Below are 22,718 nucleotides of genomic sequence, written 5' to 3' on the forward strand. Positions count from 1 at the left end.
GACATCTGAGGTGTTTCCACTTTTTGGCTATTGTGAATAACGTGGCTATCAACATTTGCACATAATTTTTTGTGCAGACATATGAGTTCAATTCTCTCAGGTGTACACCAAGAGTGGAATTGCTGGATCATAGCTTAACTTTTTGAGGAAATACTATTTCCAAACAGCTGCACCATTTTACACTCCTGCCATCAGTGTATGAAGGTGTTCTGTTACAAATGTTTGCATTAGGGGTGCCTGGGTGGCCCAGTCAGTTGAGTATCTGACTCTTGGTTTCAGCACAGGACAAGCTGGGATCAAGCCCCATATCAGGCTCCACACTCAGCAGCAGTCTGCTTGGATATTCTCTCCCTCTGCCCCTTCCCCAACTCCGAAACAATAATTTTTTTAGAAAATGTTTGCATTTAAAAAAAAATGTTTGCATTTTTAAAAGTTTGCATAAATATTCGTAAGGAATATTGGTCTGTAGTTTTCTGTTCCTATAATGTCTTTGTCTGACTTTGCTACCAGGAGGTGGGAACAGGACAGACTTGCCACAAGGCTAAGCGTTTGCCCAGTGTGGAGTGTTATAAATATGTCAGAAGAGGTTATCCAAATACCACATGCGCAAGCTTCCCATAGATAGAGAAGGGACCCCCACAGCACAGATCCTCAGAGCCAGCTAGACAGAGCCAGAGAGAGAAGTTACAGAACCACAGCAAAAAAGAATTGATGTGGGATGCTAGACTCAATTAAAAGTTCTCTTTGATGTCTGGTATGGTATAATCCTGTGATTGGAAATAGGAATTGAAGTACACTGATGGGTTACAATAGAAAGTAAGAGTTCTGGACTTCAAAACAGGGCTGTGGTTAACAGAAGAACTGGCCACTTAGCATCAATCTGAGGGGACATGTTAAGTTAGGGATGATAGTAGGACATCTACAGAAATATGCTGGGGAGGCAAAGGAAAACTCAGGACCAGAGCTGCTGTCATCACTAGACATACAAATCTGGCCATCTTGGGAAGTGAAATGAAGGTGCAGGAGCACAGTGAACCAAATCCGAACAGCCTGACAAGAGCCAAGCCACACAGCTTTACCAGGAAAACAAATGAGAATAATCAGAACAGTTTTAATCTTTGTTGAACAAAGCTGGAACAATTTCCGATGGACAATTCATTTGTTTATCTTTGTCATGTTTGAGATTGTCTCCAAGTGAAAAGAATAACAAATATAGTACGATGGGTCTTGAGGATTTGCAAGAACATAATATAGAGGAGTAAAAATCCTTCGGTTTAGAACCTTTAAAGACTGTATCTTTTTCTTTTTTTTTTCCTTTTTTTCAGAGAAGGGGGAGGGGCAGAAGGAGAGGGACAGAGAGAATTCTAAGCAGACTCCATGTCTAGTGAGAAGCCCATGCTGGCTCGACCTCACAACTCTGAGATCATGATCTGTAAAGGCTCTATCTTGATTACTGTACATCTATTGCATCTTATGGAATGCTATTGCTTCATAAATTTATATGTTGTTCCTATTTTTTCCAAATATATAAAGCCTTATTTTCTAAGTGTTGACATTTCTTAATTGAAGAACAAGACTCCGTCACCTGTTGAAATGCATCGCTTCAGTACAAGGGGGAAAGGCATACATAATGAGAGACCAGGGGTGTGGGGAGCAGAGCCATAGTGCGTGTAGAGAAAGAGCAAACAGTGGATCAGGTGGAGAGCGAGGAGGTCATGCTTTATGAAAGTTGAGAAAAGAGAGCCCTCAAATGAGGGCTACATGCCAACAGAACAACAAAGAGGATGAGAACCCAAGATGTCCATTCAGGACCATCCAGCCTTCCCTGTTTCTTGTGCCTCTACACCAGAACCATCCTTTCCTCCCTCACCTCCATGCCCAACTCCCAAGCATGGGCTGTCCTTTGTCCCTACCTGGGTGACGAAACCACTGAAAGAGTGAATCAGTAAAGTTACGGGAAGTAAGTAAATGGAAATCAGATATTCTTCAGGCCAAGAAAATGTCGTTCAATTGCAGAGGAAAATCACACAATCTGTCTAAGCACGTACAAACAGCTACTAGACATTGTCAATGCTGCTCTACTTGATGAGGTGAGGCAAATGGAGTATCACATAGCACAACCCAGTAGAGCAAGAGTTTATCCACCTCAACTTCAGGTCCAGAGAGTCTGGAGACTTTTGGATAGTCATTGCTTGAGTTCTCACAGCAGACTTCCATGCACACTGTATATGCCCGATCTGCGTCCATGGCACAAGTGGCCAAGAGACAGAGATAAAACACCTCCTGGCCCTCTAAAGAGGAAGGAGGAGAGGAGGGAGACCCTCTGTAGAGCTCAGGCCTTCTGCAGGGATCACAAGGGTCCTCCAGTACTTCCTTAGGCCTGCAAGTCACCGTCGTCCTTCCTCATAATACAGATCTCCAATGTTTCCAACTAATTACTTTGCCTACAAAACAATGTATGATTATTTTGACATTTTCTACGGGAATGTTTATACTCTTGGTGAAATAGCAACCATTTTTCATCAATGATATTAAAAATATTCCTCCAGAGACTCCTGACTCTTGGAAACAAAGGGTTGCATGCAGAAGGGGAGGAGGGTAGAGGGATGGGGTAACTGGGTGACAGACACTAAGGAGGGCACTTGATGGGATGAGCACTGAGTGTTATACTATATGTTGGCAAATTGAATTTAAATATTTAAATTAAAAAAATACTCCTCTGCACTGTCATTCATTGCTGATGAAAATGCCAAACAGCACACCCCCTGAGACAGTTTGGCAATGTATAGCAAAATGAAACAGGCAATTACCCTCTAACCCAACAATGCCAAAGGTGATTATGAGAGTTCCAAAGGTGTACTGTCAAAACTATGAAAAGACATGTGCTCAAGGTTATTAGACATATATTCAATATATCTTGTTACCTGGCAGTTTTGGCAGAAGTTCCAGGAGAGTAGAAGCAGAAACTATAAAGTCTGTTGAAGCCTCAGTTTGGTAACCATAGGACATCACTTCTGTGTCATTCTATTGGCCAAAGTGAGTCACCAGACCAGCCCAGATTCAAGGGATGGGGAACAGGTGCCCCAACTGGTTGGGAGAACCAGCCTTATCACATTGCAAAGGAAGGTGCATGTGAGAATGGCCATATTTTGCAATCTATCAAAGACAAATATTAAAATATTTATGGGCAGAATAATGTCTGGAGATTGCCTCAAAAAATTCCATTGGGTGAGTGGGGAATAGAAATGAAATGAAAAAAAAAAGAAAGAAAGAAATGAAATGAGATGGGGATCCCTGGGTGGCCCAGTGGTTTAGCGCCTGCCTACAGCCCAGGGCGTGATCCTGGGGTCCTGGGATCGAGTCCCACATCAGGCTCCCTGCATGGAGCCTGCTTCTCCCTCTGCCTGTGTCTCTGCCTCTCTCTCTCATTCTCTCTCTCTCTCTCAATCTCTCTCTGTCTCTCATGAATAAATAAATAAAATATTTTAAAAAAATAAAAGAAATGAAATGAGATGGATTCATATGTCGATAACTGCTGAGGTGTATCAGACCAAAAGAATTCACTATTCTTTCCACTTTTATATATATTTGAAATTTCCCACAATAAAAAATAAATAAGTAAGTATCCCCTCCATCTGTCCATCTGTATGGGAGACTGTATAGCACTTCTACCATTCTGACTATTTAGGTTTTTTCTATCATATTTTATATTGAGGGGCTTTGCTGTAAATATAGTATGATGCATAAGCTGGCACAGAGGTTTCGAAAGCATTTTTCTACCCAAACTTGGCTGGCCTTGGGCTCTTCCTTCCTCAGGGCTGCTGTGTACCTCTCTACACTTAGAAGGTTTATCCTTGGGGCACAGCTGGCATTGCCCTTGAGGCATTTTTACTGGCATTACCTCATATACTGTACCCTACATAAGTGCTTGTTTACTTATTGATGTGTGGCAGACTGGCCAACTGTGAGTTGCTTGAGGGCAAAGATCTTACTGACTTCACCATCCCCAGGACCTGGCAGTCTCATGCTATGGCACATTAGAGGAGTTCATTAAATAATTACTGAATAAACGTTAAGAGTCAAAGAATGAACCAATGTGTCAATATACTGGTGCTAGGACAATGTTCTCTTCTGCCTCCTTCCTATGTCATGTATCTGCAAGTGACCCTTGAAAATCTTAGTGAAATGACCCCTTTGCACTGAACTGTAATGGCAAACATCTCAACAGTAATCAGAAAAACAGAGATTTTCTACTAAATAACTAAAATCATGCTTTTCCAAGTACAAACGTGAGCAGCATTTTAAGGAGCAAATACTTAGCTGATTTCCAGAAATCCAGATTTAGAGGGCACTAGGGTAGCTCAGTCGGTTAAGCGACTACATTCCACTCAGGCTCAAGGTCATGATCTTGGAGTCCTGGGATGAAGCCCTGAGTCAGGCTCCCTGCTCAGCAGGAGTCTGCTTCTCCCTCTTCCTCTGCCTTTCCCCTCCTGCTTGTGTTTTCTCTCTCAAATAAAATCTCTTAAAATTTTTTAAAAATGAAAAAAGAAATCCATACTTAGATAATTCACAGGTGACTGCATATTCCTCTCTCCTCTTATTTAATTAGTCCTTCTAATTTCTTTTTAGTTTTTTATTTAAGCCTTTCTTTTACACAGTCCTATTTTATAGCTGCTATTCAATGAATAGGGGCTTTTTCTTTGTTTTTCCTTTTTATCTTTTTCTTCTTTTTTTTTAATTTTTATTTATTTATGATAGTCACACACAGAGAGAGAGAGAGAGAGAGGCAGAGACATAGGCAGAGGAAGAAGCAGGCTCCATGCACCAGGAGCCCGACGTGGGATTTGATCCCGGGTCTCCAGGACCACGCCCTGGACCAAAGGCAGGTGCTAAACCGCTGCACCACCCAGGGATCCCTTATCTTTTTCTTTTTAAGCAATCACACAATACACCTTACTCTGCAGCTTGATTGCTATTTTTCTCCACTTAATCATAGACATCCCTTCCAGACAATACATACAGCAAAAACTCTTTTGCTTAAAGAATGCAGAGTACACCAGAATCTAAATATGCCTTAATTTCTTTAATCACTTCATTAATGATGAATAAATTGCTTTGAATGCTTTTCCTCTATAAACAAAGTTATGATCAACATTTCTATTTATATTTTACTTGAAATAATTCTTTTATTCCTGTAGAACAGATTCCTCAAAGTGGAATTGCTGTATCAGAGATCTGTTTTTTATTTTAATAGACACCACCAAATTATTTTCCAAAAAGATTGTTACAGGGATCCCTGGGTGGCGCAGCGGTTTAGCGCCTGCCTTTGGCCCAGGGCGTGATCCTGGAGACCCGGGATCGAATCCCACGTCAGGCTCCCGGTGCATGGAGCCTGCTTCTCCCTCTGCCTATGTCTCTGCCTCTCTCTCTCTCTCTGTGTGTGACTATCATAAATAAATAAAAATTAAAAAAAAAAAAAAAAAAAGATTGTTACATTTCACAATCTTGCCCACACTGGATATGATCAATCCCTTTTAGTTCTCATGAAAATATTTAAAAATTATCTGTTATTCTGTTATATACCTGACTCTCTATGAGTTTGTGCTTTCTTTCATATTACTGACCTCTTGGATGTCCTCTGCAAACAGCCTTGTTTGTCTTTTTCTTCTCTACTTATAGGAGCTCTTTTAAAATTAGAGTATGTATTATCATGTACAATACAAATAGCTTTGTCAAACTTATTGTATATTTTTGACTACACTGATGGCTTTGGCCATAATAAATAATTAACACTGAGATACTCACATCTGTCAATTTTTTAAATGGCTTCTGAGTTTCTTGTCTTGTTAAAGATTTCCTCCTATCCTGAGGGTATTTGAATATTGCCCCCACTTCTTACTTTTTTATAGGTTGAAATTTTATTTTTATATTTTTAGCTCATCTGATATTTATATTTTATATGGTAGAAGGTCTGAGACTAATCTATTGTCTTCTATATTGAGGGGCAAGTGTGTCAATACTATTCACTGAATAAATAATTTTCCACTAAATTGAAGTGCCAAAGTCATTATATGTTAAATGTCCAAATGTATTCAAAATGTTTTTTCTTTTCTTGCTTTTCAAAATGTTTTTTCTAAGCAAATATCAGACTTTTAATTACAGAGTTTTCATAGTGTGTTTTCACATATGACAAAGCAAATACTTCCACTTCAATTTTTCTCTTCAAACTTTTCTTAGCAGTTCTCACATATGTTTTATTCTATATGAAGTTTAAAATTATTTTATCCTATTAAGAATGCTTACTTGGAGCAAAGACTTCTTCCTAACTAGAGAAGGGAGAAAAGCAGTTTGCCCCAGCTCTCAAACCTCTATCCATGAAGAGGGTGTACAGGAAGCTTTTCCAAAGTCTTAGCCTATGATAATGCTATATTACTTGGCTCTTCATATTACTAAGTCCTGAAAGAAATTCCACATTACATCGCTTTAGTCTGGAACTCCTGGACAAGCTGCATTGCATTTTCTCACTGAATTGCTTTGGCACATACAGCAGAAACGTAAGATTCATGACTGTGGGAAGCAAATGTGAGACTTCTATCAGACTGATACTATATTCTTGATTACATAGGTTTCTGCTTCTACCCTTCACAAATGTTCAAGCCTGTGATGCTTGAAGACGGTGCTCTGACAACTGTTAGAAATACCCACAAAGCTGTAAAAGCGCACAGTGAACATGTGTGAGTACAGTGGAAGTCATACCTTTTGTTTTACTGCCATGAAATCCCAGTGTAGCAAAAATGGAGGATGTGGCTAAACAAGGTCTCTTGGCTGTTCACATATAGGAAAATTGTTGGCAAAACTTAGTTCATATAACAAGATTCCACTTGCACTGAGAAGAATGGCATCACCATCCCCAATTATTACAGAGAATAATGAGACAGTTTCAGCAAGTCTAGACAAACCGGTAAATCCTGCACCTCCCTTAAAACAAGGAAATGACATATATGTGCATTATATTAAAATGCAGTGTCTATTTTAAAGTGTACCATTTTGCAATTGGGTTGAAATTATTCAAATGTTGTTTTAGTATCAAACTAATAAAATCAGGAACTCTGACATTCAAAGCTATGAAAGTACACACTTGCTTCTCCCCTGGAAAAAAATTAAAAACCATCTGGCTAGGCACAGGGACATGGGATATGCTATCAGATCAGGTCAACAGATTTGGCACTAGAAAAGAGTTCAAGGCCAGGTCTTCCATCCCCAAATATAAATGTTACTCCTGTCTGCTGCCTCTCAACAATAATAATCAGCATTTATTGAACACTACCTGCTAAGTATTATACCTCATGCTTTTAGATATATGCTCTGTTTTCTTTTTATTTTTAAGATTTTATCTGAGAGAGAGTGAGAGCAAGAGAACATGAGCAGGGTGAGGGGAAGAGGGAGAACCAGACTCCTGCTGAGCAGGGAGCCAGATGTGGGGCTCGATCCCAGGACCCTGAGATCATGACCTGAGCCAAAGTCACACACTTAACTGACTGAGCCACCCAGGCACCCCTATGTCCTCTTTTCGTCTATACAATAACCATATGTGTAGGTACATTTTTTAAAGATTGATCAATTGATTGATTGATTTTAGACGGGAGGAAGGACAGAGGGGAGGGAGAGACAGTCTTAAGCCAATTCCATGTGGAGCCCAATGTGGGGCTCGATCTTACAACCCTGAGATGAAACCCAGTCAGACACTTAACTGGCTGCACCACTCAGGCACCCCACCATATGTATAGGTATTATTTTTGTTTTATAGGGAAGGAAACTAAGGTACAGAGAGTTATAGAAACTTGCATGGAAGGAGCCCTGGGTGGCTCAGTTAGTTAAGTGTCTGCCTTCTGCTCAGGTTATGATCCCAGGGTCCCGGGATTGAGCCTTACATGGGGCTTCCTGCTCAGCAAGGAGTCTGCTTCCCTCTCTCCCCCTCCCTCTGCCCCTCCACCTGCTAGTTCTCTCTCTCTCTCTCTCTCTCTCTCAAAAAAATGAATAAAATCTTTAAAAAAAGAAAAAGAAAGAAAGTTGCATGGATTCAATTTAAGTTCTGTCTCTTAAGATGATTTTCAGGTCCCTACCAGGTCATGTCAGAGTAACCTGAAGAATCTTTAGTTGTATTTCACAAGCCTCTGCTGAAGGACCAAGAGCTACTTTAAAGGTCAACGGTCAAAAAACAGCCACCAAACCCCTCAGGCTCCACCGGGTAACCAGAATTCCAGTAGCTCAGGACACAACTACCTCCTTGGGGAAGAATGGACCTTGTATATCAAAAGCTGTCAAACTCAAAGATAGTGGGAGTTGTCCTGAGTTGCACCAATAAACTGATCGCATTTCAAGAAGGGTTTTTATATCTCATACAAGCAGTTTCCTTCAGTCTTTCACTTGGCATTTGCAGAGCACCTACCACCGCCAGGCTGGTACCAAGAGTGCAAAGGTGAACAAGCCCTCCAGGAGATCACAGAGCTCATGAGTCAGGCAGATAAGTAGTTCAGCTATTGCCATGCCCTCCTACAGATGACAAGAAGTACATATTTGGTGCTGTGGAGATGGGGGGTAGGGAGCAACTCTGTCAGTTTCCGAAGAAACATTAAAAACTGGGGTGGGGGAAGGGGACACAGACTTTATAACTTGCTTTTCTTTTCCTATTGTCCAAAATATTTAAAACTTAAAATGACCCGAGATCCACTTCTGGCTTATACCCAGAAGAACTGAAAGCTGGGACTCCAACAGGCATGGACACTCACAATCATAGCAGCATGATTCACAATACCCAAAAGATGGAAACAACAGGAGTGTCCATCAACAGATGAATGGGACCTCATGATGTATGTATGCACATGTACCCATGGGATATACACGTACAATGTACAGCCTTCAAAGGGAAGGGATTTCTGACACATGATATAATATGGATGCACTCTGAAGACATTATGCTAAGTGAAATAAGCCAGATACAAAAGGACAAATATTTTATGATTTCACTTATATGAGATATCCAGTCCAATTCATAGAGACAGAAAGGAGAATGGTGGTTGACAGGGTCTGAAGGGACAGGGGAGTCATTGTTTAACGAGTGCAGAGTTTAAGTTTGAGCAGAGAAGAACTATATAGAGACGATGCTGGTGATTGTACAACAATGTCAGTGTCCTAATGCCACCGAACTGTACACTTGAAAATGATTAAAATGGTAGATTTTGTTACGTACATTTTTAAGACCTCAGAGAGTCTAACTCATTGATTCTACCAAAGAGAAAATTGAAGTCCAGAGAAGTAAGTCACTCAAAGTCACACAGCATCTTGGACAAAGACTAAAAGACAGACCCTGACAAGGTGCTCTTTTGCCTGCCACATATAATGACTCATAGCATTTTGAGCCAAGTGAGATTCTAAGCACTTTATATATATTCACTTAATCCTCACAACAACCCATGAGGTAGATTATGCTTCCCCCTATGTTAGAAGTGAGGAAACTGAAGCACAAAGAATTTATTTTTAATTTGAAAGAGAGAGAGAGAGAGCACACAAGTCAGGGAGTGGGGCAAGAGAATCTTAAGCAGACTCCATGCCCAGCGAGGAGCCCAACAAAGGGCTCGATCTCACAAACCTAAGATCATGACCTGAGCTGAAATCAAGAGTTGGACATTTAACCAATTGAGCCACCCAGGCACTCAGGAAGCCTAAAGGATTTATATAATTTGCCAAGTTGACCCAGTTAGTAAGTGACAGTCCCATTTGCTGGCTCCAGAGTGCACTTAGCTACTACAGTATAATGCCAGACCTTAGTTCTGGTGACCTACCCTCAAAGGCAAGAACTCTGTCCATGTTTAGTACAGTAGACTACAAAAATGTCCCTAATTCTTCATCCATTCTTAGCCATGCCCTCTGCAACGTGACTTTGCAGGTTATCCATCAAGAAAAAAAATCCACTTTATCATTCCTGGTATCTGAACTGGCCTTGCAAAATGCATTGGCCAATGGGATGTGGTGGAAGTGATGATGAACTGGTTTCCAGCCCAGATATCAAGAGACCTTGTATGCTTCCTCTTTGTCAGCACCCTGCCTCTGTGGCATGATTAGGTCTAGGCCAGCCTGCTGGAGAATGAGAGGCCATGTGGAAAAAAAATCCAGTTGTCCCAGATAAGGCCATCCAAAACCAGTCTACATTTATCCAGTATCCAAACATGTAAAAGAACCCAGGCAAGATTAGCTGAGCTCAGTCCAGGAACAGAATAATTTTTTAGGCTCCTCATACTTACCAGTCGGTTGCTTTCCAGAATGATTATAATGAAGGATAACTTGGTGACTAGAAGGGACAGAATAGGCATTCCAGGCTGTGGGAACAACAGGGGCAAAGGAAGGCGGGAAAGTGTGGGTGTGTTCAGAGAACAGTGAGTAGTCCATTTTGACTACAGACTATTTTGTGCTTATTGGGAAACAAACCCGAGAAGTAGGTTAGACCTGGCTTAGTTTCCACCCAAGTTAGTAGGTGTTGACAAACCTTGCTACGCATAACATGCATATTTATAATACCTTTACAATACCATAGGGAAATGTTACGATTTAGTTACAGGAAAGAGATCCCAAGTGAGGATTTAAATATAGACAGTCAGACCCCAGAGTCTGCCTCACCCACTTACTATAAAACCATGGTAGAGAGACCCAAAGTGGAGAGAATACTGTGAAGATACTGCAATTGGCCAAGAAAGAAATTGGCTAGGTCCTTAGTGCCCACCCTAAGGAACCAGCAGTGGAGATAAACAGGAAGCACTGGCTGTGAGTGACTGGGCCCACAAGTGGATGAGCTACAGGTCTAGACATTGGATTGAGTGAATGAGTTGAAGAACGAAAGGAGCCACAGGGGAATGCTGAGATGATGAGCCCAGGTGACAGTGATAGGTGTTATCATCAAATATGCAGAATGCAGAAACTGGCTCATACATGTTGATTCTGAAATGCCCTGCTTGGGGTGAACACATGGAGAACTACAGGTAGATTAGGTGAAGCATAGAATTAAGGCATGAGAAGTATGTTTGGGAGACCTGCAGAGAGCTAAATCTCAATTTCCTCATTTATGAAATGAAGATGTTCTTCTAAATTCTTATGAATTTTATCTAGCATGAAAACAGAATTCCTATCAAGGACTATCTACTTTTTTTTTTGGCTTAGAAGTTATTTTTGTTGCTAATCAAGTCAGATGAGATATAATGAACTTGGACATTGTTTCCCTCAATAATACTGAATTTTCTCCTACAATGCAATTTTTACTGAGAATCAAGATTTTATTACACATATATATAAGCTTTTAAAAATCTAATATTTAGTCATGATTCTTTTAAAGATTTTATTTATTCATTAGACAGAGAGAGGCAGAGATATAGGTAGAGGGAGAAGCAGGCTCCCTGCAGGGAGCCCAATGTGGACTCGATTCCTGGACTCCAGGATCACACCCTTAGCTGAAGGCAGACGCTCAACCGCTGAGCCACCCAGGCATCCCTAGTCATCATTTTAAAATTTCATTTCTTACAGGGTTTTTTGTGGGGGTTTTCTGCTTATTTTTGTTTGTGAGATTCAAAACCAGAATTCAAAAAAAGGGGGAAGTAGTTAATATTTATTACATACCGACCAAGTGCCTGGCATCCTGCATGTATTTTTCCTCCTTAAAATCTAGACTTGTGGGGAATAGGTAATTTTAACCCATTTTATAAATGAGGAATGAGGTTTATAGGTTAAATAATTTGACTAATGTGAAGCTAATCAAGGATAGAGTTGGCAAGAGGAAGCAAAATGAGCTTTATCTTTTATAGACTTCCTATTCATTGGTATTTTTATTATAATGTCAGCTAATAAAAAATAAAGTTAATAAATGTTCTCTTTCCCAGAGCATAAGTGTTTGAGAACACTGGTTTAAGATTTATACTCTTACTCAGAACAGAAAACCAAGTTGTGTTAATAAATGGCATGGAAGAAAGTGCCTAAATTGCAGACTGATGAGAAACAGATGTGAATTCAAATCTGCCATCTTCCATACGCAGCTATAGCATTTGGCAACCTCCTTAACCAACCTGAGTCACAATTTTCTCAGCTGTAACATTCAGGATAATAAAAGGTCACTTACAAGGTTATTCTGAGAACCAAGAAAGAAGAGAAAGAATACATGAAAGTGTCTACCTCATGCCTAGCAACATACTCAATTAGTAAAATTCCTTTTTCTTTCCAAAAATATTTAGGTAAAAAAAAAAAAACACACACAAAGATATTTAGGTCCCAAAATTTATCACTGATATGTAGACTATGTGAAGAATATTTATCATCTTCCAATTATTGTGCTAATAATTGACTTTCTTTAATTGGAATTAGCAATGTATATTAATGCATGTTTTTGAATTAGTGCTCTTCAAGCCCCTGATATAAACTAAACATATTGTCATATGAAAATTAATTCATCTCCCTGAACTGAGCCCATTAAAATTCACAAGTGAAATATATTGGTAAGCTAAGTACTGAGCACATGCAGGGAACTAGAAACCCAGACCTATCGCTGGTTCACTGAAATGAACTCCCCACACCATCAGCACCTCTGATTGGTTCAGGCATCGCATAATAAATCTCAACTAAATGACATACACATTGAACAAAGATTTACATTCATAAGTCATTCTTCCCTTGGGCAGGAAGTGAAACAGTCTATTCGTAAGTAAGCAAAGAAACCAGAAAGACCACCGTCTTTTACTTTTATTTTTCCAATTGTGCCTTCTCTATTCTTTCTTCAAATGCCCTTTTTTCAGCATCGAAGTATGTACTCCCAAAGATATATGATTAATTCTTCCTCATTAAAGAGTAAATAAATGATAAAGCCTAATGTCTGCCAGGAACATTTATTTACACCACAATGGGAGATAGGTCCCTGGTGTAAACCAAAGGAATGAGATGACAGTGATAAATGTTTAGTCTGCAAAACAACAAGAAAGAACATTTTTAGTCATAAAAGTCTTTACGTTGTTCCCCAAGTCAACTCAATAGGCCACCACCGCCCCTTAAAACAGGACATGTCCATCACATACTCCAAAAACTCCTTTGTCCTGTGCCCACAAGTACTTGTTTCATAGAGTAGATGCAAAGGCAACCCTTGCTGATCAAGAGCTACGAGGATCTCATTCTGGTTCTGCCACCATCACTACCACACCCACCGAACAAACCCCTATCGTCAGCTTCTGGGATTCTCAGCCTATGTCCTGGGACACAGGAAGCCATGACTGTTAAAGCTGCCACCGTGGGCGAGAGTGAGTTCACACCTAGGTCGGACCATCAGGTGAGGAGGAAATCTGCCTCCACTATTACATATGAACCAAATCCAATTACTCAGAGAAGCAGTTGCCAGTAAAACAGAGGACGATCGCAGCAAAGCACATCTTAAGCTCAGAAAGAAATGTCCTTCCAGGACTGAACTCCATAAAATGCTGCCCACTGGAATCTCTACCTAAAGATTGGCAGAGTTTTTAACATGAAAGTGTCAGTGCTATCAAGGGGGAGACTTCCAGGCTTTCCTAGTGTAACTTACCTGAGATCCATATCTCCATCGACCCAGAAGGTGAAAATGTTCGAGATGGTTCCCCCTGGGCAGCACCCCATGACAAGAACAGCAATAGCTTGGGCTGGCTTCAGAGAGAAGCTGATGGCCAGGAGGTAGGCTGTAAGAGGCATGAGGCCAAACTGGCAGAGCAGTCCCACAGCAATGCCCCAGGGTCTCTTGATGTGCGCCCAGAGCTTCCGGAAGTCCACAGAGCATCCCAAGGAGAACATGAGCAGGCCCATCATCACGGATGACACCACTGTGAAAACAACCTCCAGGTTCCCTTGTACCTCCGGCCCCACTGGCAGCTCCTCCTCCGAACTGTTAACAGGGCAGGCTGAGCTGCTCGAACAGTTTGCTCTCATCTCTTCATCTCCTTAAGGCAGCATCACAAATGAACATCTGCCGCGATGGCAGGGCAGGTCTGTTCTTCCACGTTTTGTAATAATGCAACCCAGTCATGCGTGGAGAATCATTCCAATAGCTAGTGGCCAGCCAGGTGACTCATCCTGATCTGATCAATGTATTCATGAATGGCATTATAAAAGTAATCATCACGGGCACGAAACATATAATAAACCGTGGTAAGTCAGGCTTTCCACTTCTTACTCACCACTGAATATCCAAGTGAAATGAGACAAGCACATTTATTGTCAAGTGGAGTGACTAGCCTGTGTCGTCAGCATCGCATTGTGTTCCAGGAAAATAGGTTGAATGCCAAGACATAATTTCTCCAAATTCAATGGGGATCTCAAAGAACCAGGAGGCAATGTTTTGTGCAGAGCGAGGCTGACTGGAAAAAACAAAGGCACTAAGCCAAAGCCACTCCTCACATCATTAGCAAAACATTTCTGTTGAAAATATTAAAGCAAAGGGTCAGTTAAGGAAACGTCGGGAGGGAGTAAGGATAATTCAGGAATGCCTCAGAATTAGTCTCAGTTTTTTGTTTTTTGTTTTTTGTTTTTTAATTTTTTTAAGTAGGCTCCACACCGGAGCTTGAACTCACAACCCTGAGATCAGGAGTCACAAGCTCTACCGACTGAACCAGCCAGGCACCGCTCAGTTTTTTTTTCTTTCGAAATAGAATCTGTGTCTAGAGCCAATAATTAAACACCTGTAAGAATTATATGGTACTAAGCACCTGATGTGTTTCATCAAACACGTAGAAACTCATTTCTGTACCCAAAATAATACAAGGAAGCTGTCACTTTCTTTTGGAGAACAGAGTCAGCTTTGAGATGCCACACCCCTGGGCCTCGTGGTGAGGTCTGGGAATTCTGCAAGAGAATGTAATACAGAGCTTGTCTTGAAGGCTGGAGTCAGAGTCTGAGGTCAGCCTCTGACCACAATGGCCCAGGGGCCCATCTGTGTGTCTTAACCACACAGATGCACGTTTCATTGGAAAACCAGACAAGGAAAATATGGTTCCAAGAAACTAAAACTACAAAAGAGCAGATGCCACACCCTTTCTCACAAAAAGCAGAAAGTTGACTTATGGGGCAATGGATGGTGACAAGGAACACTTTATAAAACACCTCTACCTGTTTTAAGAAGGATATTAGCTATGAATTGTTTATTTTTGGATTAGCAAATTATTTTCCATGACAAAATGCTCTGAGCATGTTTACTATGCAAAATTACAGATTAAGGGGCACCTGGGTGTCTCAGTCAGTTAAGCATCTGCCTTCAGTTCAGGTCATGATCCTGGGGCCCTGGGATCAAGGCCCTCTGCAGGGAGCCTGCTTCTCCCTCTCCCTCTGCCCCTCCTTCTGCTTGTGCTCTCTCTTGCTCTCTCAAAAAAATAAATAAAATCGTTTTTAAAAATACAAATTAAATACAAATGTAAAATAAAATCTGACTATTTGAGGGGCACCTGAGAGGCTCAGTCAGTTGAGCATCTGACCCTTGTTTTTGGCTCAGGTCATGATCTCATAGTTATGAGATCAAGCCCAAGGCTCCATGTTCAGTGGGAAGTCTGCTTGAGGTTTTCTCCTTCTCCCTCTGCCCCTTTCTCCCCTAAAATAAATAAATCTTTTTTTAAAATCTGACTATTTGAATAAAGTATAAACTTGCTTAGGTAGAGACACTTTAAAAGCAGCTGTGAAAGGAGAATCTTGCTTGCTGGAGGCCATCAGAGGTCCACATGAGGACCTATTGCCACCAGCTCTTGATTCAAGCCCAAGAATAAGCCAATGTTTATACCAAGCTTGGTGAGCCTGTCATAAGACAACCCAAGGGGCACCTGGGTGGTGCAGTGGTTGAGCATCTGCCTTTAGCTCAGGGTGTGATCCCAGGGTCCCAGGATAGAGTCCCACAATAGGCTCCCTGCAGGGAGCCTACTTCTCCCTCTGCCTGTGTCTCTGCCTCTCTTTGTATGTCTCTCATGAATAAATAAATAAAATCTTAAAAAAAAAAAAGAAAAGAAAAGAAGTACCCTTGAGAGGCCAACCTTTGGCACCACCACATTGTATGCAAAGATCTGGACCAGAAGGGGCAAGGTAGCAATGGATAACAGTCCGTTAGACTGGATGGAACCAGTGGATTCAAAAGGTCCCAACAAAACAGCAGCAGCTGAAACCAGGGCCTACCAGTAGATGCCATGCTTTTCCCAGTTTGTCCCCATCTGGGAAGAAAACTCCCTTGAAAAAGTAAGCCCCTGGAGTCTTGTCATTTGTAAAGATTTCAGGGGCAGCTAAGTGGCTCAGTCAGTTAAGTGTCCGACTCTTGATTTTGGCTCAGGTCATGATCTTAGGGTCCTGGGATCAAGTCCTGCACTGGCTTCCATACTCAGTACAGATTCAGCTTGGGATTCTCTCTCTCTCTCTCTCTCTCTGTCTCTCTCTCTCTTTCCCCCTCACCCTCTGCCCCTGTCCCTGCTTGCATTCTGTCTCTAAAATAAATAAATAAAATCTTGGGCAGCCCAGGTGGCTCAGCGGTTTAGTGCTGCCTTCAGCCCAGGACATGATCCTGGAGACCCAGGATCGAGTCCCACGTCGGGCTCCCTGCGTGGAGCCTGCTTTTCCCTCTGCCTGTGTCTCTGCCTCTCTCTCTCCCCCTGTGTCTCTCATGAATGAATGAATGAATGAATGAATGAATGAATAAATAAATTTTTAAGAAGTAAATAAATAAATAAAATATTTTAAAAAATTGTAAAGGAGATTTAAATAAGGGATCTTAAATTTATTGGCATGTAGGGATTCAAGTGATGAGAAATTTTTTAAAAGCATGACCAAATGTATACCTTTTTTTTTCTGCTTTATATATTTGTTTTAATTGGAGTTCAATTTGCCAACATATAGCATAATACCCAGTGCTCATCCCATCAAGTGCCCCCCTCAGTGTATACCTTAAGGTAGTGAGGTAGTTCAGGAGATCCCATTCAATCTGCACATCCATTCTAAGAGGTAACTACTATCATTCTCACTTCACAGATAAGTAAACAAAGACCTATTAGGGTCATATGATTTTTCCAAGGTTATTAGATAAGTAAATTAACATTAGGATTTAAATCCTAGTCTAATTCTCCACCTGTCCTCATCCCCTGGAACACACTGATGGGAAGCAATGAAAATATTCGATAGCAGGATCATTCTGAAAAGACTGACATTCAGTTAAACATAGCTCAGAGATAAAACATCACAATTTGGCATAAACATGGAGAAATAAACCAACTAATCCCCAATCTCTAAATTTATTACATGTGCTCACAAGCTTAAAATGCACCTGAATATGTGCAACATGTATGCACCTTAATTTTGAGATCCAGCTGTACAAATCACAGGAAACATTTTCATGCATTCCTATTTACTGCAAATAGAATTAGAGGTCAAAGATATTCTTTAAGAAAATCAACTGAGGGAAGCCTGGGTGACTTAGCGGTTTAGCACCGCCTTCAGCCCAGGGCGTGATCCTGGAGACCTGGGATCGAGTCCCGTGTCGGGCTCCCTGCATGGAGCCTGCTTCTCCCTCTACCTATATCTCTGCCTCTCTCTCTGTGTCTCTCATGAATAAATAAATAATCTTAAAAAAAAAAAAAAAAAGAAAAGAAAACCAACTGAAAAGCCCAGCCTCTTCTGTCTGGAATAATAAAGGCTGAAGGGAAAGTGCCAAAAGGAAAGGTAAATAAACATGGCTAAGGAATTGTTAACCAAACTCTGAAAATTAGTATAAGGGGAAATATCCAGATGCTTGAAGGACATAAAATATCCTATAGGTTCTAGGATACCTAGCTGGCTCAGTTCGTAGAGCATGTAACTTTTGATCTTGGGGTCTTGAGTTCAAGCCCCATGTTGGGAAGTAGAGCTTATTTAAAAAAAAGATTAAAGAAAAAATCCTATAGGCTCCAACAGTTTAGGTAAACTCATGAGGTAGATTCAAAACAAAAGGAAATTATGTATTTAATCCAAACTAATTATTTATTCATTTAATCCAAATTAGTTATTTATCTAACTCAAAATTAAAGGAAACTGACAGTAAGAAAATAGACTGTTACATGACACAAGGTAAAAAACCTAATTCTAGGGATGCCTGGGTGGCTCAGTGGTTGAGCGCCTGCCTTTGGCCCAGGGTGTGATCCTGGAGCCCCAGGATTGAGTCCCACATCAGGCTCCATGCATGGAGCCTGCTTTTCTCTCTGCCTGTGTTTCTGCCTCTCTCTCTCTCTCTCTCTCTTTCTCTCTCTCCCCCCATCTGTGTCTCTCATGAATAAATAAAACCTTTAAAAAAAAAAAACTAATTCTAAAAAATAAAATAAAATAAATTTTTTAAAAACTAATTCTAGGGGCTGCCTGGGTGGCTTAGTCCATGGAGTGTCTGCCTTCGGCTCAGGTCATGATCCTGGGGTCTTAGGATCAGGCTCCCTGCTCAGCAGGGAGTCTGTTTCTCCCTCTGCCCGCCCGCTGCTCAGGTTCTGTCATGTTCTCTCTCTCAAATAAATAAATAAAATATTTTTAAAAACAAACTTAATTCTATATTCTTTTTGAAAAACAAACCTCAAAAATACCATCATCTTGCAGAAAAAAACAGCCCAGTATTTGAACGAAAATTCACAAGTTCACAATCATAGAGAAAAAAATACACAGAAATCAATATCACTAATAATTGTTAAAGTACATTAAAACAAGTTAATATGTGCTATCACTATGAAAACAATTTTAAGATGAATATCCCTTGTTGATAAAAGTTAAGTGAAAGTATATTCTTATACTGCAGGAAGAATTGAAAATTCATATAACCTTTCAGGGAAAAGCCTGGCACTTTGTACCAAATAGCCTTTGTCACTATAAGTATAAAAAGCTGTCTTGATAAATAACCTACAATACTAAAAAAATTTATTAATTTGGGAGGGGAAATGTGTCTATTTATAATGGCATTGTTATTTATAAATACATTCTTATCTACAATACCATGACTATTTATAAATGCAGAAAGCTGGCAATTTAAATCCCCAAAGTGAAATAAATTTAAGTAAATTATGATTCAATGAGATATTATGGAGCTATTTAAAATGTAAATATTTTGAAAATGAAAAATGTTTATGTTAGAAGGTAAAGCAAAAAAAAAAAAAAGATAGGTAGATATAGGTAGGAATAGAATGCTTCCAGCCATGTTAAAATAATAAGATGGCTCAGTCAGCAGAGCATGCAACTCTTGATCTCAGGGTTGTGAGTTCGAGTCCCACACTGAATCTAGAGAATGAATGAATGAATGAATGAATGAACAAATAAATAAATCCTTAAAATAATAAATAATAATAACATAAAGACACCAAATTTAATTCTAAAATTTTCACAGTGATTGCTTCTATATATAGGATTCCATACAGAAACAGTTGTGAATTACTGTTTTGTAATTAAGAAAAAGGAGCTGAAGAAAAAGGAGCAGAGATAGAGGAAATTGTGGTTATTTTAAGCAGTTCCAAAAAGTTGGTAACAGTCTGATGATTCTGAGCAGCCAGACTGCTGAGATGACTCAATCACTGTCTTTGTTCTTTGGTTTTTATAAGGGAGGCTCACAAATACCAAAGGTTCCAGAAAGAGATACCTGCAGAAAATGGAATGTAAGGGCGTGAGAAGGACTGATGGGCCAAGTCAGAACATAGACAAGTGGGCTGACAAACTCTTGATCCTGAGACAGTACCTACTCCACCTTCAGAATAAAATAACCAGAAGGGAAAATGAAGCACCTAGAATCAACTGGAAAGACGTGTTAACCTGCACAGGTGGCATGCTATTTATAATAGTATTTGTGGTCCTTTTCCCAATGACCTTTTCTGATGTCAGCTCATTATATCAGATGTTATTAAGATTAGAACCATAAAATTTTTTGATATAAATTTTTTTAAATTTTTTAATAGATTATAACCATAAATTTTCATAGACGTTGGGGCACCTGAGTTGCTCAGTCAACTAACCAATCGACCCTTAGTTTCAGCTCAGGTCATGATCTTGGGGTCTGGAATCAACCTCTGCACCAGGCTGTGCTTGGCATAGGGTCTGCTTTAGATTTTCTCTCCCTCCCTTCCCCCTCTGCTCCAACCCCTGCTAATGCTCTCTCTCTCTCTCAAATAAATAAATAAAATATTTAAAAAAATTTTTTCACAGACTGAACCCTAGAATTATGAGAAGAAAACCTTGTAATGAATATGACTAATTGGATTCGTCAACCACTAGAGCAAATTACTGATACTGATTTTCTGTGATAATAACATTAAAAACAACTACCACTTATTCTTTCCTATGTACCAGGTCTTATGATAGGTCTCTTACATGTGAAGGGTAGTAGAATATGCTACACCAAAATATGCCACTTTGGCATAAGGATTATTTTGAGCAAAAGGCAACTGAGAAGAAGCAGATACAAGAACAGCTCCCTGTCCCCCCTCTATCTGCCTAAAGACAGACATAAATTGGTAAAGGTGTCTCCCTTTCCCTTTCTACCAGGAATGACAGAAGCTAACCCCAAGATACACCTCTAGACTCTTACCAGCCCAGAGAAATCTACATCAGAGGAATCTACATACAAACCGTGCTAAAACTAGCCCTTACCTACCATTAGTTCCCCTATATATTTGCCTTCCCACAATTTTCCTGCCCTATAGGCTCAAAGTCCTTTCTCTTCATCTTGTTACTTCTCTATTCTTTTAAGATGATATATAAACCCAAGTTCTAACACCTCTCTGAGTTACTCATTTCTGAGGGTTCCCATGTGTATTTGCAATGCACATGTTAATAAACTTCATTTTCCCTTGTTAATCTGTCTTTTGGTCTAATTTACAGGGTCCCAGTTGGAGAGTCCAAAATGGGGAGGGAAAAAAAATGTTTTCCTCCCCTACACATGTCTCAGTTAATCCTCCCAACAATCCTATCATTCAGGTACCATTATTATCTTCATTTACCCATGAGAGCAGAGAAAGTTTTAGAGGTTAAACAATCTGCCATGAGCTAAGCTAAGAAATAATAAGCAAGATCATAGGAGTCAAATCTAGGGTTCATACTATACATAAAAAATAGATGAAGTAATAAAAGTTCATGAGTTCCACTTATATAAAATATTATTCCTGGGACGCCTGGGTGGCTCAGTGGTTGAGCATCTGCCTTTGGCTCAGGGCATGATCCTGGAGTCCCGGGATCAAGTCCCACGTTGGGCTGCCTGCATGGAGTCTGCTTCTCCCTCTGCCTGTATCTCTGCCTCTGTGTGTGTGTGTGTGTCTCTCATGAATAAATAAATAAAATCTTTTAAAAATATATTATTCCTGCCACTCAAACTATATGTCACATCCTGGTCATTATTCTTCACTTTCCTACACCTCTAACTCACAGGCCTTATCAGGTGCGGCAACAGGTGTACAGAAAACGTGTTGACTGACATTGTGAAAGAATAATAGCCATGCTGAAGAGGGGAATATCCTAATTTACATGTCTGAATAGCTCTTATTTTGAAGTAGCTACCCAATTCAAACACTCATGATCCTAAATTCAAGAAATAATCCCTAGCATTTGCTATAGGTTGTAAGCTATTTTATAGTGGCCTCCCTAAAAGAATATATAAGCAAACAAATCTTTGACCACATAACTGAACTGCCCCCCAAAAAAAAGGGTAGGACCAGGGAAAGCCACACACTTTTCAGTAATGCTGAAAATGGTTCTTTTTTTTTTTTGGTCTCATTTAATTTTTTATTTTATTTTTTTTTAATTTATTTTTTATTGGTGTTCAATTTACTAACATACAGAATAACCCCCAGTGCCCGTCACCCATTCACTCCCACCCCCCGCCCTCCTCCCCTTCTACCACCCCTAGTTCGTTTCCCAGAGTTAGGAGTCTTTACGTTCTGTCTCCCTTTCTGATATTTCCCACACATTTCTTCTCCCTTCCCTTATATTCCCTTTCACTACTAGAAAATGGTTCTTTATATACTTTACTTTTACATATTTTCAACAGAGGTTAAACCCTAAAGCCTTTGCTTGAAAAGGATCAGAAGTGTTTTTTCTCCACCCTCCACTGCTAAGCCAGAGGACACACACCTAGAACTCTGACCAAAATTAATCAAAATAAAGGGTGCTGTGGAGCTCAAGCGTCTACATTTTACAGGAAAACCGGGGATCAACTGCAAGCATCTGGTATATACTTCCAGATTTTTGATCTGACATTTTCTAGCTACTGCCTGGAACATTTTAAGTGCTCAATAAATATTAGCTATTGTGTTAGTTATTATTATTAATAACATCTGTTGCATCTAACCCAGAAAAATAACAATGTCAGTATCAAAAATAAATAGTCTCCTTTGCTCCTGCTTCTAATTTTCTAATTTTTCAAAACCTTGTATCATAGCTTAGAAAATTTCTTTCAAATACTAAAAGAGCCATAAGGGGTAAAAGATATACAGAAGGATAGATATCTATATCTATATACACACACACAACTTGTCATGTGATTTCATGATAAAAGAAAACTGCCATTAGGAAATAAGCCTCCTCTTATCTTGAAGGAAATTATGTCAGCTATTTCCACAATTCATGTAAATCAATTTCAATATGTTAAACTACACTGCCAGATTTCTAAAGGCCATTCTCCTGGGAACACCTGATCTCTGATAAAACAGCGC

General features: G+C 40.0%; 2 protein-coding genes and 1 long non-coding RNA gene across 6 annotated transcripts in view; 1 reads left to right on the plus strand and 2 right to left on the minus strand.

Moving 5' to 3' along the window:
- SLC10A6 (solute carrier family 10 member 6) overlaps positions 1–14,366 on the minus strand; it is an 82,767-nt gene extending 68,401 nt beyond the window's left edge. Inside the window, exons 1-2 of one of the 2 annotated variants that reach the window (XM_077882794.1) lie at positions 14,229–14,366; positions 13,604–14,129 (exon numbers count right to left, since the gene is read on the minus strand). In XM_077882794.1, the coding sequence (XP_077738920.1) occupies positions 13,604–13,980 (377 nt within the window). In that variant the 5' untranslated portion in view covers positions 13,981–14,129; positions 14,229–14,366. Of the gene's footprint in view, positions 1–13,603; positions 14,130–14,228 lie in introns of those variants that run through there. The other variant, XM_077882793.1, reaches the window with a different exon arrangement.
- The window catches only part of LOC144304299 (uncharacterized), a 42,325-nt gene that overhangs the window by 3,413 nt on the left and 16,194 nt on the right, over positions 1–22,718 (plus strand). The gene's annotated exons all lie outside the window — the stretch shown is intronic.
- C33H4orf36 (chromosome 33 C4orf36 homolog) overlaps positions 14,249–22,718 on the minus strand; it is a 30,459-nt gene continuing 21,989 nt past the window's right edge. For all 3 annotated transcript variants that reach the window (XM_077882796.1, XM_077882797.1, XM_077882795.1), the window contains exon 6: positions 14,249–14,408. The gene's annotated coding sequence lies outside the window, so the exon portion shown is untranslated. The remainder of the gene's footprint in view (positions 14,409–22,718) is intronic.

This window comes from Canis aureus, chromosome 33 (genome assembly GCF_053574225.1).
Source record: "Canis aureus isolate CA01 chromosome 33, VMU_Caureus_v.1.0, whole genome shotgun sequence".
Classification (NCBI taxonomy): domain Eukaryota; kingdom Metazoa; phylum Chordata; class Mammalia; order Carnivora; family Canidae; genus Canis; species Canis aureus.